The sequence below is a fragment of the Rhizoctonia solani genome, chromosome 4 (assembly GCF_016906535.1).
Source record: "Rhizoctonia solani chromosome 4, complete sequence".
Classification (NCBI taxonomy): domain Eukaryota; kingdom Fungi; phylum Basidiomycota; class Agaricomycetes; order Cantharellales; family Ceratobasidiaceae; genus Rhizoctonia; species Rhizoctonia solani.
In genome coordinates, this window is record NC_057373.1 from 2,893,823 (window position 1) to 2,911,065 (window position 17,243).

General features: G+C 49.6%; 5 protein-coding genes across 5 annotated transcripts; 3 read left to right on the forward strand and 2 right to left on the reverse strand.

The window, feature by feature from the left end:
• Positions 1 to 44: 44 nt before the first annotated feature.
• RhiXN_00981 (PTPS domain-containing protein) lies at positions 45 to 1,599 on the forward strand (the record flags this gene model as incomplete). Its single annotated transcript, XM_043320800.1, has 3 exons — positions 45 to 70; positions 133 to 1,413; positions 1,470 to 1,599. The coding sequence occupies 3 exons, from the start codon at positions 45 to 47 to the stop codon at positions 1,597 to 1,599; spliced, it is 1,437 nt and encodes a 478-aa protein (XP_043179812.1).
• Positions 1,600 to 1,768: 169 nt separating this feature from the next.
• Positions 1,769 to 5,067, reverse strand: RhiXN_00982 (sulfite reductase (NADPH) flavoprotein alpha-component; the record flags this gene model as incomplete). The annotated part of the gene is made up of 3 exons (XM_043320801.1): positions 1,769 to 2,195; positions 2,257 to 2,398; positions 2,460 to 5,067. 3 exons carry the CDS (start codon positions 5,065 to 5,067, stop codon positions 1,769 to 1,771), a joined length of 3,177 nt encoding a protein of 1,058 aa, XP_043179813.1.
• A 1,285-nt stretch (positions 5,068 to 6,352) lies between these two features.
• Positions 6,353 to 7,263, forward strand: RhiXN_00983 (uncharacterized protein; the record flags this gene model as incomplete). Its single annotated transcript, XM_043320802.1, has 4 exons — positions 6,353 to 6,420; positions 6,563 to 6,704; positions 6,758 to 7,009; positions 7,069 to 7,263. The coding sequence occupies 4 exons, from the start codon at positions 6,353 to 6,355 to the stop codon at positions 7,261 to 7,263; spliced, it is 657 nt and encodes a 218-aa protein (XP_043179814.1).
• An 847-nt stretch (positions 7,264 to 8,110) lies between these two features.
• On the reverse strand, positions 8,111 to 9,630 carry RhiXN_00984 (peroxisomal biogenesis factor 11; the record flags this gene model as incomplete). Its single annotated transcript, XM_043320803.1, has 5 exons — positions 8,111 to 8,168; positions 8,226 to 8,301; positions 8,360 to 8,527; positions 8,596 to 9,079; positions 9,118 to 9,630. 5 exons carry the CDS (start codon positions 9,628 to 9,630, stop codon positions 8,111 to 8,113), a joined length of 1,299 nt encoding a protein of 432 aa, XP_043179815.1.
• Positions 9,631 to 10,301: 671 nt separating this feature from the next.
• Positions 10,302 to 12,881, forward strand: RhiXN_00985 (Tyrosine kinase specific for activated; the record flags this gene model as incomplete). Its single annotated transcript, XM_043320804.1, has 10 exons — positions 10,302 to 11,219; positions 11,276 to 11,387; positions 11,440 to 11,585; positions 11,637 to 11,790; positions 11,845 to 11,957; positions 12,023 to 12,089; positions 12,143 to 12,231; positions 12,283 to 12,380; positions 12,441 to 12,582; positions 12,645 to 12,881. The coding sequence occupies 10 exons, from the start codon at positions 10,302 to 10,304 to the stop codon at positions 12,879 to 12,881; spliced, it is 2,076 nt and encodes a 691-aa protein (XP_043179816.1).
• Between the last annotated feature and the right edge of the window lie 4,362 nt (positions 12,882 to 17,243).

Consider the following 17,243-nt stretch of genomic DNA (forward strand, 5'->3'; position numbering starts at 1 on the left):
CCTTTTGCCACCACCCTCACCCAACCAGACTCCCCGTTATCACAATGGACAATGACACCAAACCTGAACTGTAAGCCATGAGCCATGTAGTTCTTTTTTACTTTTATTTTTGGGGGCTCATGAGGCTTTCAGAGAGATGGGTCCCAATGCACTATCAGAGATATTCACGCCGGAGATCAAAGCAGAAGTAACAGCCCTGGTTCAGGCAGCTTTATCTAAGATACAGCCGTCAGGTTTCGATTGCTCTATCAACAAGGCGTCACCATGCACTATTCGAGTTTCGTCAGTCGATACTGAAACGGAAGCGGACCGCAAGTATAAAGAGATCATATCCGCATTTGACGCCAAATTAGCGGAAAGCGACAGGCAGCTTCAGAGCGCGTATCATGATCTTAGCGATGCGCAGGACCAACTCGAGAAACAGCGGGCCAAATCGGTCCAGCTCGAACAGAGAATATTACAGATGTCTGAGGCAGAGGGCATACTTAAGTCTACGCTTACTGCTCTTCACGCTGAAAGGGATAGTGCGTTGTCCCGTGAGCGGGAGGCTCTGCTGTGCAGAGATCGGGCCGAGATGCATAATGCTCAATTGTCAAGCCAGATCTCTGAGCTCCAAGGCGATTTAGATCTGAAGACAGCAGAGCTGAACGATGCTAGTTATAAACAGCAACGACTGGAGAGCCTAATCAACGAATTAAACAAGGAGAATGCGTCTTTGCGGCAGACTTTGTCCCCTCAGGGGGCTCCAACAGGGGCTCCGACTCAATCCGGAGTAGCAACCAGTCCGCAAATGGGTCAACCGCCTGCCAACTTGTACTTCTCTGTACCAATGGCCCCCGGTGGCCGTCGTCACACTGCCCCGAACGCATTTGCTCCTGTAGCTCCAACCATCCTCAGTATCCCGCCTACCAGCCGGCTACCCAAACGAGCTCGAGCTGACTCGAACGCTTCACCTACTTCAGACAGCACGCAATCTCGTGCTTCCTCTGGTAGCTCCACAAATTTTGCGCTTCGTCCTATCAAAGTTGAACATTCCGCTTCAAACCCACTGGCATCCACAGAAATTGTACCACCCAATCACAATGGCGATGTTCTTCCGCGGTACAAGGCTTATTCCTCAATATCTCCGGTCACACCCGTATCTCCCTATTATACGCAGCAAACTGCATTTGCCTCGCCTGCCCACCATCAGAATCAACCACCATATCAGGCACCTCCTGGCGTGCCTCAGGGATCAACATCTGCGCTCCCTGCTATGGCAGCTTCCCAAGTTAAGTGTCACCCTCCGCAATCTTTCGTATCTGCTCCTGCGCATACGACGAAGCCCGCACCACAATGGGGACCCATACAAGAATTTATCAGCCAGATGTTTGCCTTTACTGTTCCAGGATTCCCAGAGTGCAAAATATGCAAGTGAGTATCGAATCATTGATCTTCAGAATGCCCGGATCTAACCCTGTATCTCACAGGGTTCGGCCTATGAGTCCTAACAGACCAACTCTGCCACCCACTGTACCCGACTTGCTCGCGCATGCAGAACAGCACCATGGTAAAACCATGGCGCCCAGACCCACCCAACGGCAACAAACTCAACCATGAACTGAAAGTAAATGTTGATCTCTTGCATTCGTTCCTTAGTATTCCATTTCCCTCCGTATTCATGTAATATTTCCTGTATCTCTATCCGCTTTTTCTTATTTTCACTATGTCTACCATTAACCCTTATCTCTATAATTGATTCATCATAAAAGACATGAAAGCATGAAGTCTAATAAACTTCCAATACATATCGCTCTTCTTCTTTCAGGTCCTCAAGGTACTGGGCAGCCTCTTCTTGGGTCTTGCCTCCAAACTGAACCAACGAATCAATCAATGCTGCATATACGTCGGGAACAGGCCACGTCGGCCCGCAGAGATAGAAGACACCCTTGTCAGGTCCTGCGAGCATTTTGCCGAGCATTTCGCTATCTTCGCGCATCTTGTGTTGGATATAAACTTTCTTCTTGGTATCTCGAGAAAAGGCAAGTCCGGCGTGGGTGATGATGCCATCAGCGATGTACGCTTCGAGTTCCTCTCCATAAAGATATTCTTGCGATCGATGGCGGGAGCCAAAGTAGTAGATGAGAGGGCCAACGGGTTTGCCTTGGGAGACAAGCAGAGCACGATGCTGGATGAATGCGCGGAAAGGCGCGGCGCTGAAGGGAGGGATGTATTAGAAGGCATTTATTTAGAGAGTTTAAAACGTGGAGTGCTTACCCAGTGCCGAGACCCGCCATGATTATAGGTTGCATATCATCAGGAGGAAGCTTCATGACAGATGGTTTGATGGACACGGTCACTTTTTGGCCGACCTTGAGGCCAGCAAGGTAACGTGTGCACTGACCATAGCGAGGAGAACCTAAAATGAATGCGGGGCATCAGTTAATCGAGATCATATAGCATCTATGCGGCAAACTTACCGCTTGGAGTTACCCAGTCGACAGTAACGACTAGCAAGTCTACGCGGTCTCCAACTGCACTCTGGGCCGAAGCAATGCTGTAGTGACGCGGCTTGATATCGCCCACAAGAGTCGCCAGTTCGGACAGAGAAGGGCGAGCGCTGGGGAATTGGCGCAAGACGTCCGCATATGTCACAGTGTCGCCCTCGGACAGCTTTTTGAATGTAGCGGACCCCTCGGGTGCGGCAATGAAACGGAGAGCCATAGCATCGTCGCGATTTTTGGCGTGTTCAGCGAGTGCACCGTAAAAGCCCTTTGGCGGACGGCCAAATAGATCGATTTGTTGTTGAAGTGCGTGGAAAACAGTGCGCGAGTGCGTTTGGCTTGGATTGCCTGGAGCAGGAAGAGTGATTATCGACTTGGGATCGACACCGTACCACTCGCAGAATTCGAGGACTTCGGCCTCGTCGTTCCATCCATGCACGCCTAAAGCTTCACCAATAGCATATTTCAGGCCCGTTCCAGCGGTGTCAAACTCGAGGTGGAATACGTTGCGATCATAGGTGAGTGGCGTAAGGCGTTTGTTGACGGTGCAAGTAACGAGGAATCGCTCTTCAGTAAGATCTGGCCGCAATGCTGGGTCAGTGGCATGAGCGACTTGAGTCGACGACGAAACAGCTGGGGAAAACGCCTCGCGGAATATCAATCGCTTCGCTGCCTCGGCCCATGAGCCAAGTATAGGGATCGCGGGAGCTGGTCTGCCATCGTATGCAGGATCGTCGAGATTGAGGGCGTTGAAGGCAAAAGCGGCGAGCTTCTTGGGCGGCGTAGCGTCCTCGGCCAACGGCTCGGGAACAGGAATCTCAACGCCGACCAAGCCTGACCAAGCAGCATCACAGGCAACCGTGCTGGAAACACCTGCAACAACATCTCCGTAGATCCTAGCTGAAAGAGTCTGTACAGCAGCGGGAGTAGCCGTAGCTCCGAGGTAAATACGTAGGAGAACGAGATGAGCGAGCGCGGTTTGTAAAAGCGAGGCGTCCGAGCCGCTGTCGCCGATCTCGGCCGCAGCATTCTCGACATCAAAGGTATATACCCGGATCCCTCGTGCGTTTATATCCTCGATAGCTTCCCTCGGAAGGCGCGAGGCCACTTCAGGAGCTCCCCCACTGGCAAGTACGAGCACTGGAGCACCGTCCTTGACGAGGGTGAAGGTGTTGTGAGATGCAAGTAAACTAGGGTCAACAATAGTAAGACAGTCGACTTGTTTTTCTAGGCTCGCGATGCTGGAGACCGGCGCTTTTGAAAGGTGTTCATCATTCGAGGGAGTGAGCACAAGTCGTGAAATGACGGCGCCTTGGGAAGATGCAAAGGCATCGTAAACAGGGAGTAGACGCGCAGCGATAGGGCCTCCCTGGGTGAGGAAAGTGTGTGCGGTAATTTGAGGAAGGTGCGTCAGGGAGGCAGCGGTCGGAGTAGACAGGAACGCAAGGCTCTTGTATTTGGCGCCCTGCGCGAGGCTGGAGGGTATCAATGTAATTTCAGTAATGAACTGTGCAAAAGCATTTGCAGAATTGTGGAACGCCTCGGATCGTTTTGAGGGAACGCGGTGGCCACGAACGGAGACATTGGAGAGTCCGGAAGTCAAAACATCGCCGAACAGTGGACCGGAACCGGAGCCGTTGGGAACCTCCTCTACAACGTGAACTTTCTTGACGGATTCGGGAAGAGCTTTGCGAAGAGCCTCTATGTTCCATGGGGAGAGGGCACGAACGGAAACGACACCAAGGCCTGGAGCGTGGCTGGCCAATAAACGCGCAAGAGCTGCAAGAGGACCGTTGAGGAGAACAAGCGCAACCTCAGCGTCAGAATTCCCAGTGTAAGTGAACTGGGCAAAACTGGAAAGCTCAGATAGAGTGGAAGTGGCACTAGCAACTTCAGGGAACACCGATTTGCCGGTTTCGCGCGTGGCTCCAGAATGGTCGAATACGTGAACGACATGGCTCGAGAGTGAGTAAGAGAGGGCCGCAAATTCTGCAGCCTCTTGGGCGGTTGAGGAAATGAGGACAGTGAAATCAGACCCTAAAGATGCAAGGGCTCGAGCAGCAGGAGCAAGAGTCGGTGTCAGCTCGAGTGTGGGAGTGGGAGTGACAGCTGCAACCTGGATGACCAAGCGACCTGAAGACGAAGGAGCTGGAAGAATAGAGAGCGCAGGGACCATTTGGGCAAGTCCCTCGGGAGTCGTGAATGCAGTGATTGCACCCTTGGTGGCCCGCGCACCATCCTCACTCGTTCCTTCACTCAGTCTTCCGACGAGTCCAAGTCCAGCACCTGCTCGTGTTTGTGCACGAGTCACCTTGACATCAGTCTCTTCGGCCCATTGTGTAATGCGTACCCCAAAACCGGCTTGCTCTGCTAGGTCGAATACCACAACAGAGCTGCTATGTTGAGCCGCAAGAGCCTCGATGGTATAGGCAACAGGACTGGTTGTAGTAGTTCCTGGAGCAGTATGGGGTGAAACAGTATCGTATGCGTTCAAACCCCCCTTTTGACCCTTGGGCGAGGATGGCTCGCTAAGGGGGCCAGTGAGAGTTGAGGAACTGCTGAGAGGGGTTGAAACTCCGGACATGGCTTCGACACGACAAGGTCAGCAGAGTGGCTGTATAGATTCAAGTTTTCCCCTACCTGCTTGTTAAGTCCCAGTGGACTGGACTTGGTGGTTTTGAAAAACTGTCGAGTGACTTGAGTTCATATATTTCGGCTATTCGGAAAATGGTTGCAAATTGTAGATGGGTCGCGGATGGCGAAATCCGTATGGTGCTGTTTGGTCTCTTGTAACTTGTTGCAACAAACCCTAGAAAGTGCGAATACATTGATATGTAGAAATACCATAGACCAGCTATAAAATTTTACGTCGTTTATTTTATCCTATCTAATTGATTGACATTTTATGGGATAAATGTATAATGTCTTGTATCGATAGAGCTTCGTTGACAACCCATTCGGAAATGGATTCGGAAATCAAGCACGCAATCCTGTGTCATACCGCGTACGACCGAGAGCTAAACCCACCAATTACCCGTCGATCAAGGTCCAAATCTCATTAGATATGGTAAAAGATACATCAAGTGCCAATATGTACTCAAAGTCTCGACGAGGAAATGGTGCCTAGAAAGCCTTGGAGTTATGGGGGTTACCTCCACCACTCAATCGGATTCCTTTTCGACCTCACATATGCGTTCTTCTGATATTGGCGATACAGTCTATTCAAGTTGTTTTAATTAAACTATTTCAAGAAGCCATTGATCTGGTCGCAGTGAATTTATGTAAATAATCCTTTTGGTAGTTAGAAGCTCAAGAATTGGGTCAAAATAACCTAATTAATCAATAGAATACTGGTTCGTGAATTTAGACGCCGTTTTTTTTTCGAGAAGGCAGTCCGCAGGTACTAGTACTATTGGAGCCGTGATTGTAGTAATTCATTATGGCTCCCATTCAGTACTTTGGCTCCATTACCTCCTGTACAGCATCGCTTGCAACGATCCATGACCTGTAGATAAATAACTTTGTCAGGAACAAACGATTGGCGATGTGTCGCAGGGCTCAGGTGTGCGTTCGGGTGGTTGGACTCGCCAAGTCGGGCATACTGCACCCCGTGGCCGATGAACAAGAAACAGGCCATCAATTCATCCAAGCAAACCCACTCGAACCCATAAATCTAACTGTACCAAGTGGCGCTCTAGACTAATTACGAACCTAGACATGGAACTGCAAGCATCTTTACGGCGTTTACGTTCACAGCCTTTTCCTTTACTGACCAGCCAACCTAACCGCGGGGCGCTTTAGAAGGAAGAAGTCCCAAATCGGAGAGAAAGTGGAACTGTATAGTCACGCAAGTTAGATCCCGCAGGCCAATGTGGCCGTCTCGGCCACGGCGAATACGCAAGCCTTTCGATCGCAGCACAATGACATACGTATACGTGTTAGCCGTTTTATGCTCCATTTACATAAATACCAGCCCATCCAGTGGCAATTCCTACACATCCAACTCCACAGTTTCATTCTAATTGAACCTGCCATCATGGGAAATACCTTGATGAACCCACACTCAATGGTGTCCCCAGCTCTGAAGAACAGCCACTTGTCGTAGGCTTGGATGAAAAGGCCAGGCGTAGACGTCGTTGCCGCCGTTTCGCCCACTTCATCGTGGCTTCGATTGCGCTTATCCTTATTGGCTATGGCTCACTGCGTCTGTTTGCATACAAGGTACGCTGTCGTGCCTCGTTTCCTCTCCTTGGCTAAATTAACGGCTCCCATAGTACGCCCACTCGCATATAGAGTGCGTCCCATACGAGGGCGGCAAGACGATTGTCAATCTACCTATTCTCTACCCCCGATCGGCTGTCTTGTTGGATTCAAGCATCTCCTCCGGAGACGTCTTTGTTACTCGCGTCGAAACCCACACAAACGAGGTCAAGGTTACTTTTGAAGAAGACAGCTCGTCCGAGGAAGAAGCCGAGATCCGTCTATGCACGCTCAAAGGTGGAAAACTGACCGGCGTTGGTATCTATGTAAGTGCTCAAGCATATATTCGTATTTATTGCCCAGGAGGCTGACCGCATCTGGTCAGGCATCGAAGAAAGGTCAACAGGACTTGCTCCCGGTAATCAAGTCCGTCAAAGTCGAAATTCCCAAATCTGTACCACCTCCCAGTGTCGATCTGCTTCCTCCTCCCAGGCGCCACCACTGTCTGGTCCGCTTCTTCAAGTGGGCTGGGGTATGGGACTCCAAACAGACTGAGATGGCCAAGCTCCGGGACAACTAATTGACTCCTATTCAAGTCTAGCCGTTGTCGAGTTCTTTTTTTTAAATGTGTACATATATGATTTATGAAACGACAATCATTTGTCTGATAATATACTACTCTTAATCTACTTGACGCGTTCCGACAGTCGAGTCAATTGCTTCTTCTATGATCGCCACCAGAGCGGACGGCGATCACTGGCGCTAAACACCATCACCCCTATCTCACGTGCGCTCTGCATAGATCCTCCTGCTCATCCCCCAAACACCTTGACAACGAGACAATAATGATACGTCTAAGCCGAGTACAAAGGACCAATATACGACAACCGCTACGGCGCATGTCATCATCACCGCCGCTGCCACCACCAAAAACCCCTTCTCCACATGCTTCTTTCTATACGGACACGCTTCCGGCGATGGGACCAGTGTTTTTGATCGCGTTTGCTGTATACATGGCGAGTTCAATCCGATAGATTTCGGGATTGGAGGACATGACGACTGAGACATGGGGATAATATGTATAGGGGTTAAAGTTGGCCCAGTCGCGGTTGGCGCATGAGAAATTTGTGCTAGAGACTCGATCGCACATCGTTTCGTTGGAGCAAGAGCTTGAGCGGCTCAGGGAGGCGCGGCGGGAAGCTAGTTCTGCTCCGCGCGCTATTTCTACTCCTGCTCTTTCAGGAGGTACAAAGTCATGGTATGCTTGGTGGAAATGAATGCATCGATCACTTTATCAGCATGCATGAAAATTTCAACACAGTAGCGTCAAAAACCAAGAGTCCATTGACAGATCGGTGCAATACACAGATGGATAAACACTGAATACACTATGTACCAAGAATAAAAGCGAGATATAAACTCGAAACCTAGTTGGAATCACTCTTTGCAAGCGCGTTATAATGCTTGTCGTAGATTTTTGATGAACTGGTAACAAAAAAGTCAAGACAACGTGTCGGGCTCGATGATTCTCGTAAACTTTACCTGAGAATTGCCGAGGCAAAGCCGGACAGAGCCATGGCAGGTTCTCGTACCTTTTGGAAGTGGAAGACATCGTATGCTTTGATACAGACAGATGTCAAGATACTGATCGAAGCAGAGCAAGCCAAGTCACTCACAAACAAAGACTAAATCGCACAAGAGTTTCATACGCGAAACTTGTAACCACTTGTACCGACTCTTGAGCGTCTCCAGATCGTCCTCGTCTTGCTCTAGTGCAGCGAGGGTGCTATCATGCACATGTTTGGGGTTCAACTCCATTTGATCCTTGTACACTCGGGATTCGTCTAACGAGTGAATCCGTGACGTCAGTTGATAGCCAAGTCAGGTTGCACCACCAAGGAGACACACGTACGTTCTGCAATCATATTCTTCACCAAACTCCTATCAGCGCCAACCTCGACCAAACCAGCAAGGGTGCTCAACAACCAAAGCCAATTCGCAGCCTTTTCGGCCCGACCGCCAACCTTCTTGCCAACGAGCCCTAACCGGCTGAAAGTGTAGACATCATCCGCCAACGAATTGAAAAGTTCCAAGAGTACGGGCGGGGATGCGTGCAGGAAGCGGTGGAGGAGAGGTCTCGATTTGCCTGAACTACGAGAGGCTAGAGGGTCGGATTCGCTGAATGGGACGGATGCAGGGTTGATAATTTGCAGGAGGGGTCCGAGCCAGTTGAATAGAATAAGGCATTTGCGCACGAGAGAGAAGCCCGCGACGGTTGATCTTAGGCGGGGCTCGAGTTGGCCTGACCCTCGTTTGAGGCGTGCAAATGTACGCGCGTGGAACAAGAGATATAGTTTAAGAGAGTATTGAATGAGTTTCTGCTCGAGGTTGTTACTCTGTGGGTTCAATAGTGGATAGGGGCGGACGAACGTACAAATGCCTTGTCCCGACCGTTGGCGGATCCTATCATATCTCTCCAAACTTCTTCCGGGCGAACTCGTTGGGGCGGGCTGGGCATTTTTGTGGTTACACTTTTAGGTGGGCCATCATGGCGAACAACACTCTGACTTGGTACAGGTGTACGATTGCCAGTAGTCGAACCAGAGCTGTATATCGAAGCCGAGGGACCCACACTCGAAGTCATCGAAGCGGACAAGTCGCTGTCCCAAACGCCCCATTCGGATGAAACAGACGCGCGCGAGTGCGAAAGACTCGAGTCGGAAGGACCATGGCCGGATGCAGGAAATGTTTGTACTCGAGACCTCTTGGGCAATACAGAGCCTGGGTTTACATGAAAGCCAGGGGTATCTGTGGGTGGAAACGTGATCTCGGACATCGTAGTTGGGAGATGGAGCAATGGGGTGCTAAAGGGCTCGGGGCGCCACTCGCAAATCTGCCAACACGTTTTCAGATCGATATACGTACTCGGCTGCGCATCCCAATGCATATAGTGCTGATTGACTTACTTGGACCAAGAGATGGAGTAAACGTGTCGGTTGTGGCAAAAGCGCGCTCACCGGCAAAAGCACGCATCCAACGCCGTGCAGTCACGTGACATTCGTGATATCATAATTGAGGACTCGTCTGCTAATCATGGGCTGAATGTCGTCACATGCGCTGGCTGGCACGAGGAGCGCAGAGAGGGAAACCCCCTCTGCCCAGCAATTAGACAGGAGTACCTGCTGGATGCAAGTTGGCCGGTCGAGTTTGAAATGAGTCAATGGAAGGGACAAGCACTAATCCAAACTGAATAGATCCGCTGTCATAAAGAGAAAAAAAACTTTTTGTCGTTATTCATTAGGGATGGTGATTGGAGGTGTCGGTAATGGGGGTTTGAGATGTGTTTTGTCAGACATTATGTGGGTGAATGCGGGTCGGCAATCGCGAATAGTTCCAAAAGGGGCCCAGAAGCCCGTAATCAGACCCTGAGTGTTCAACAACCACAAAACGTGCCTTTTCAGTGGTGACCTCTGCACCGCCCGCCTCTTTTTCAGAGCGCGCTCCCTTCCGACCTCGGGTATCAGACAGTCTCTGACCACCTAGTTAGATTGAGTTTATTACTTTCTTTTCTTTATTATTTCTTTTCTTTTGGGTTTACTGCATTCCTACCACTCCACCATGGCTACCAACAATGATAGCACACCCGTGCCTGCGCCTGCGCGATCCAAGACGATGGGGCATTCGTCGTCGTTCTTGAACCTCAAGGGAATGTTCAAGATAGGAGACAAGGCGAAAAAAGACAAGGAAACACCTGGAACACCGCCTGTGCTGGGGATCGACACACAGTCCTTGGGGACACCGACTGTAACGACACCTACTCCCCTTGCTGATGGTCCTGTTACCTGTACCTCTCCCGCACAGATAGCCCCAATGACCCCTGCCTCCAATGACGGTCGTTACTCTTACAACTCGTCCGAAACTCGCTCCAGTGACTCGCAAGGTGCCACTCGCAAGGGCCGCTCCAGGCCTACCAGAGGCTCCCAAACCCCCTCTACATCTCCCTCGGTCTCTCGCTCGACTTCCTCGCACGCACTCACAAGCACTCAGAATGGTTCCAAGCCAGACAAGTATCGAAGCCTCGGCCGCTTTGAATCGGCCTCCAAGCCGCCTACCGCAAACTCATCACAGCAGTCGATTACTATTCCCACTTCTCCAAATACAAAGAATGCACCGCTCTCCCCCCGTAGCATGGGTGCGTCAGCATCGCGTTTCATCCGCCGAGTCGCGTCTGCTCCCAATGCCAAAAATATGTTCTCAATCAACACCAGCTCCAAGTCTACCACTCGCAACGGTCTCTTGTCGCCTGGACTCGACCCATCGATCCCACCAGTTCCATCCTTCTTATCCGGAGCTGACAAAACATCTGGTTCGCCTCATTCTTCTCCACCATACTCCCGTTCGTTCGTTAACCGTGCCTCTCGTACAATGTCAGCCTCGGGAAAGCAAAAGCATCTCTCCCCCAACGAAAAGGCCGCAGACATGGGGAGGGCACAGTTTCGACGAACATATTCCAGCAATTCAATCAAGATCCGATCAGTAAGTCATCCATTACCACCTCCACTCCTTGGTTCATCACTCAGCCATTTCCACAGGTCGAAGTTGGCCCTAGCAGCTTTCAAAAGATCAAATTGTTGGGAAGGGGTGACGTTGGCAAGGTTTACCTCGTTCGCGAGAAAAAATCTGACAAATTGTTCGCCATGAAAGGTAGGCGGGTCCCCGATCCTCCCTTGCCCTGTATATTCATCAATTGGGTTAGTCTTGTCCAAGAAGGAAATGATCGCACGCAAGAAAATCAAGCGCGCGCTTGCCGAGCAAGAAATCCTGGCAACGGCTAACCATCCTTTCATCGTTACCTTGTATCACTCCTTCCAGTCTGAAGATTATTTGTATTTCTGCATGGAGGTCAGTTTACGAGCAATTTCTGACGACTGTCGTTACTGACGTGGTTTTTAGTATTGCGCCGGTGGCGAGTTTTTCCGTGCATTGCAAACCCGCCCCGGAAAGTGCTTGTCAGAGGACGATGCTAGGTTTTACGCCGCCGAGGTGACGGCCGCGCTGGAATACCTCCACCTGATGGGTTTTATTTATCGTGATCTTAAACCCGAAAGTGTGTATTCACGTGCATCTGCTCCACGTCAATTATTGACTCGATCCTGTCCAGATATCCTGTTGCATCAGTCGGGTCACATCATGCTTTCCGATTTTGACTTGGCCAAGCAGGCTGGGTCCCTGGGTGGGGAGGCTCCGGCCATTGCACATCTTGAACCCAATGGCGTACGTCCCACGCGCGGAAAATGCCGCTGCTCCAATCCAATAATGCTGACATGTTTTTTGAATAGGTTCCGCTTGTTGATACGAAAACGTGTACAGCCAACATAAGGACCAACTCGTTTGTAGGAACAGAAGGTGTGTAACACTCTAATTGCATCTATGGAGCCCCAGCTGATCTCGTGATTTAGAGTATATTGCACCAGAGGTTATCGAAAACAGCGGTCACACCTCGGCTGTCGACTGGTGGACGCTCGGGATCTTAATCTACGAGATGATTGTGAGTCTCTTCCCAATAGGGCCGACTCTGTACTCATTCCGTAACAAACAGTGCGCCACAACGCCTTTCAAGGGCTCGAACAGAAATGCCACTTTCCAAAACGTAATGAAGTTGCCCGTTCAATACCCTGAGTCTGTCAAGATATCACCGTGAGCTTGCGCGCTATAACCTTGATATATCCCGCTTATTAAACCTTACCTGTTTCACAGACAAGGCAGGGATATCATCGTTAGGCTCTTGGACAAGAGCGAGCTCACCCGACTGGGTAGCCAAAGTGGCGCGAGTGAGGTCAAACAACACAAGTGGTTTGCAAAACTCAACTGGGGATTGCTGCGCAACCAACGACCGCCGGTGAGTCCAAGTCCGCTCGGTTGACAAACCTTTTTTTTCTAACAATGGGGGGGATCTTGTAGATCCAGCCTGCGGTAGCAAAAGGTATCGACGCGGTCAATTTCCGGAATATGAAAGAGTCGTCCTCTCTTGATTTGGATGGATCGAAGCGTGCTGCGACTGCACCCGGAACGCCGGTGCCCACTACACCAGCCTTGTTCACTAATGAGGATGGAATGGAGCCTGCGCCGACCAATCCTATGGATGACCTCTTTGTTGGATTCTCAAGCGTCACCCTTCACTATGACGGCGAGAACTAAAAGCTGGAACTCTTTTTCATATACATTTGGCATATTTTGACAATCTTTCTCACTCGAGACGCTGTGCTGGTCTTTTTCTTTCTTGCTTTTTTTTTTTTTTTGTTATCTAACACCCACTCTCACTCTCACTTGGTGGTACTTCTGTGTTGCTTACGGTACATATTCGTATTGTCTTGCTTGCCTGCTTGGTTGCTTGCTTTGTCGTTCTCTCTCTTTTTTTCCCTTATAACATTTGGCAATATTACATTCATGTGAAGTACATACCATACCCATCGACTCTCGCTACTCTATCACATACACATGTTTTACGATCTTCCTCGAGCCGCAACTCACCCCGTGTGAATTCTGTGAGAACCTGGGAGTCATGGGCCCCTTTGCCACCGAACCAAACCCTGGTTCAGCGATAGAACGTATACCTGGTACGCATATGACATAGTATACATGTATGCGGATGTCCAGTACGCAACTTGGACGATCTATGGCTGTGAACCCGCATGCTGTTCGGGGTTTTGGACTAGTCTGGAAATACCACAACGTCCCTCGGAAAAAACCGTGACTATTGGAGGGAGGAGGGGGTTCGAGTAATCCTATCTGCGTCACCAACTTGGATGAGTACTGGAGCGATCGGTGCTGCGCCCATCTCGCTTATTGCAAACGGATCTTCGAACCGTTGGGTGTCTCTCCAAGTACACCGAATCATGTGTTAAACCACCATATATGCCGGCTTCACTTGGTGTAAAAGTGCGTCATTGGCTTTTTTTTCGTGCGTCTACCCCGATTCAAGTTGCTGTTAACGTTACTGCGCTCTTTCGCCATCCCACATTAGATCGTGACCTTGTATTGGATGAACAGAGGAATAGGATGCTACATCTTATTCAAACCATACAAATTAATTCTTGATTCAACACCCTTCGTGGTACATACCACGTTATACATCGGGCACCTCGAGGCTCAAAATGGGCGCCCTGTCTGTTTTGCTAATCGCACACACTCGCAATAGAATACGGGCCGTTCCGAGGGGAGAAGATCCCCGTTCATAAACCCAATTACTGATCTGGTGCTGTCGCTTTATAATAGGAACAGCTCTTCATTCAGAAGAAATATGAGACTATAGTGACATCATCAAACTTGTCCAGGCCTAGGAAACCGCCCTGGGAAGGGATGCCACTGAGGCCATTCTAGTCCCCCCACGCTTGTTCGACACTTTAACGATTCCTTGGTGACTACGCTGAAGTCTTTATCGTACTTGACTATGTGTTTACCCTTGTAATCGTTTTCGCACTTGTCACGCCCCATAAACAATTGGAACGGTTCGATCCGGATTTCGGATTTCAATTCGGGTAGACTTGTCCATTATTGCAGTGGCTCGGAGGGATATGTGCAGGAAGATCAGAGTGCGCATCACATATCTCACCTTTTACTCTGCTGTATGTATGTGTTATAGACTTGGCGATATTACTTTGACTGTATGAGTAAAGTAGACCATGTTAATAATGTATAAATTAGATATACAAATGCAAGAAGGCTAAACAGCTTTGTTACCAAGTGTGGACCCTCTCTAATTGAATCCAGACCTTACAACCTCTTATTTTGGCAAAGCAACATGCGTATAGTGTATAAATCGGGAGATCTACGGCGTGGGTGGGATGTACTCCAAGTTTGGACTAGTGCAGAATAGATGAAACATTTCTAAAATGATTATAGTCGAATTTGGTAAATGAGTTATCCATCAAGAGTGCGCTTATGATGAATCTCGAGCCTATTCCAACAGGTAATCCACCGATCTCATAAATAATTCATTGGCTCATTGGCTAATACTGAACGCCCCATAAGAATCAATAAATGCGCCCATGGATTGCTAATTGATCATGAAGCGCCCAGGAGGCGCGTTCCGTATAAACGAGGCGCAAGCTACAGCTTTGCTTGGCCTGCTACCTCCGTACAACTGGGTGTAGTTTGTAAATGCTACAGCCGCACTTACCATTGTCAAATGAGTATCAATTTTACGCTCCATAATGATTTTAGAACAACAATTCGTACCTCTGATATCGGTTTACTCGCGTCCTTTTCGAACTCTACATATTTATCGTTATAGCCAACAAACACTTTTGCTTGGATTTGCATCATGGCAAACTTTGTAGATCAGATCCCGAATCACGATCACGAAAATATCATGATCCAAAAAATCACCATTCCATCCTACCTATGTTTTGACATCGTACTCGAGCTGTAAACGTCGTAGCATCGCATCATCCCTGTGTCTACTACTGTATAGGGTACAGGAGTCAGGGTGCTTTTCCCTCAGCTACGAGCTTCTCTCAATTGAATGGAGACTATACAGATGCATATCGCGGTTTCACACCTGCGTATATGGGCACATGTATGCAAGGGTTTGGACATGCCTATTTGTTCACCTGTGCTAAAGCATACTAACGGGGCGATGCGTAGAAGGTGTGGTGCGTCTATGAGCGCTCCCAGACTTCCCACAGTCCGGTTAACTATCACGTTGAGCTGGCCGATTAGGACTTGAGGATGATCTGATGCTACTCAAAGCGCCTCGAGCAGCCCGGGGGTGAGGGATAGTATGCCTATGGCGTCAAGCCTACCGAGAACCTAGTATTGGCTCCGAACAAATACGAGACCGTGTGAATGCTCCAAATGATGCTTTACTAGGATAACGCGCACAATCGGTCGGGATGCTCCAGGCTGGTTGCCGTAACGCAGAGCAAGTTTCTTCCTGTCAGTGCTGTGTCAAATAATAGACTCAGCTTCGACTATCATATGTAATGCTTCGGTGAGCTGGCTTCGTTGCACCGATATGAGTATAGAGGGATAGTCCGGAAGCCGCACGTTACAGCTCTGCGATTAGGTTAGAAGGGGCACAATAGTGCTAGTATGATGCACGGATCAGCCCTGTGTCGATGATGGATTAGGTGAGGATGTAATGTGCAGAGGTATAGCCGACATGCGGCTGAGCAGAGGCCAGGTGATTGGGACAGGGTACACACAATCCAGACACCATCCGCGCTCCACTACCAACGCCCATGAGCAAACAGATTTGCGAACGGTCCACCAGTGTAATACGGGTCCGTAACCATTATAGCGATTACGCCGTCTCCGAGAGCACAAAACGTTGCGGTTGCATATGGACAGAAAACGAGGGTTCTAAAATTCTTGCGCCTGGATTCCATCCGGGGTGACACGCGAACACTCAAGGAATGTGCACTTCCCGCGTTCCATTGTCAGGAGCACTGTAGTGCTGCACAATGTTACAAAGCATAGTGGTCTCCTTTGGGCGATGCAATATCAGGTGTCTTGCTGTAAGGATTCGAAATACAGTAAACCTGAATCCCTCATTGATGCCCCACAGAAATTCACTTCGTACCGCGGCAAAAGTAGATATGTCGTTCCGCCGGCGATCGCTCGCGCATCGGCGTATTGTAAAAATAAGGATTGAGGACTTGATATGCAAGACGTCTCAGGCGAGCCGGTCGGGAGAATACTCGGAATGCGCTACTCGGCTGGAAGACGTAGTAGCCGCAGCACTCAGTCACCTGCCGACGCATAAAAACGAATTTTCTACCATATTTAGATATTCGCATGGCCATAATCCGCGCCCAAGAGCTTTCAGGTGACTGACCAGTCAGTCATGTGTCGGTAAAGCAGGCTGTATGCACCACCGAGCTGACAAAGGTTTCGCTGAGTCATCAACCGGGGTTCATAATCGAATTTCTTCCAGAAGACGTGTACGGTAGATCTACAGAACGGGTCAAATGGGCCTTATGGAGTTGTCGCACGCCTCGCTCTGACCTTATCTCCGTCAGCAAAACGTAGGACCATACGAGGGTTTTTAGCGACCCAGTCGCACAGGCTCAAGTGACGTGTTGGGAGCATGTATAAAATACTTACCGTACAGTAATCTCGACAAACGGGAATAGGAAGCAATGCCTCTGCCGAATGATTCGTCCCACGATCTCAACTGTGGCGGCCACGAGCGTGACTCTCGCATCAAGCCACAGCACCATACAAGGTCGATATTGGGAAGGTTGTAGCCTATCTATACACGCGGCCATCGATAATTCCGCTGGCTGCCTGTAGAAAGCTGAGATTTTCATGAATCATCGCATTCAAGCAGTGAAGAAGGTTTTCCATGGGGTTCACAATCGGAGCAGCAAACATGAATCAATTTTTCCATCAGTCAGCCCCCAAGTCAGTGGGCTTCCAGGGTGGCAGAGTTTATCCCAGTAAATGGCATGAAATGAGCGGTCTGGATCTCATATCGTTCATTCCCCCCTCCCCATTCCTGGATTGAATCGTATGTGAGAGCCATTCACGGCGTTGATGTAGGGCTATCAAATAGAC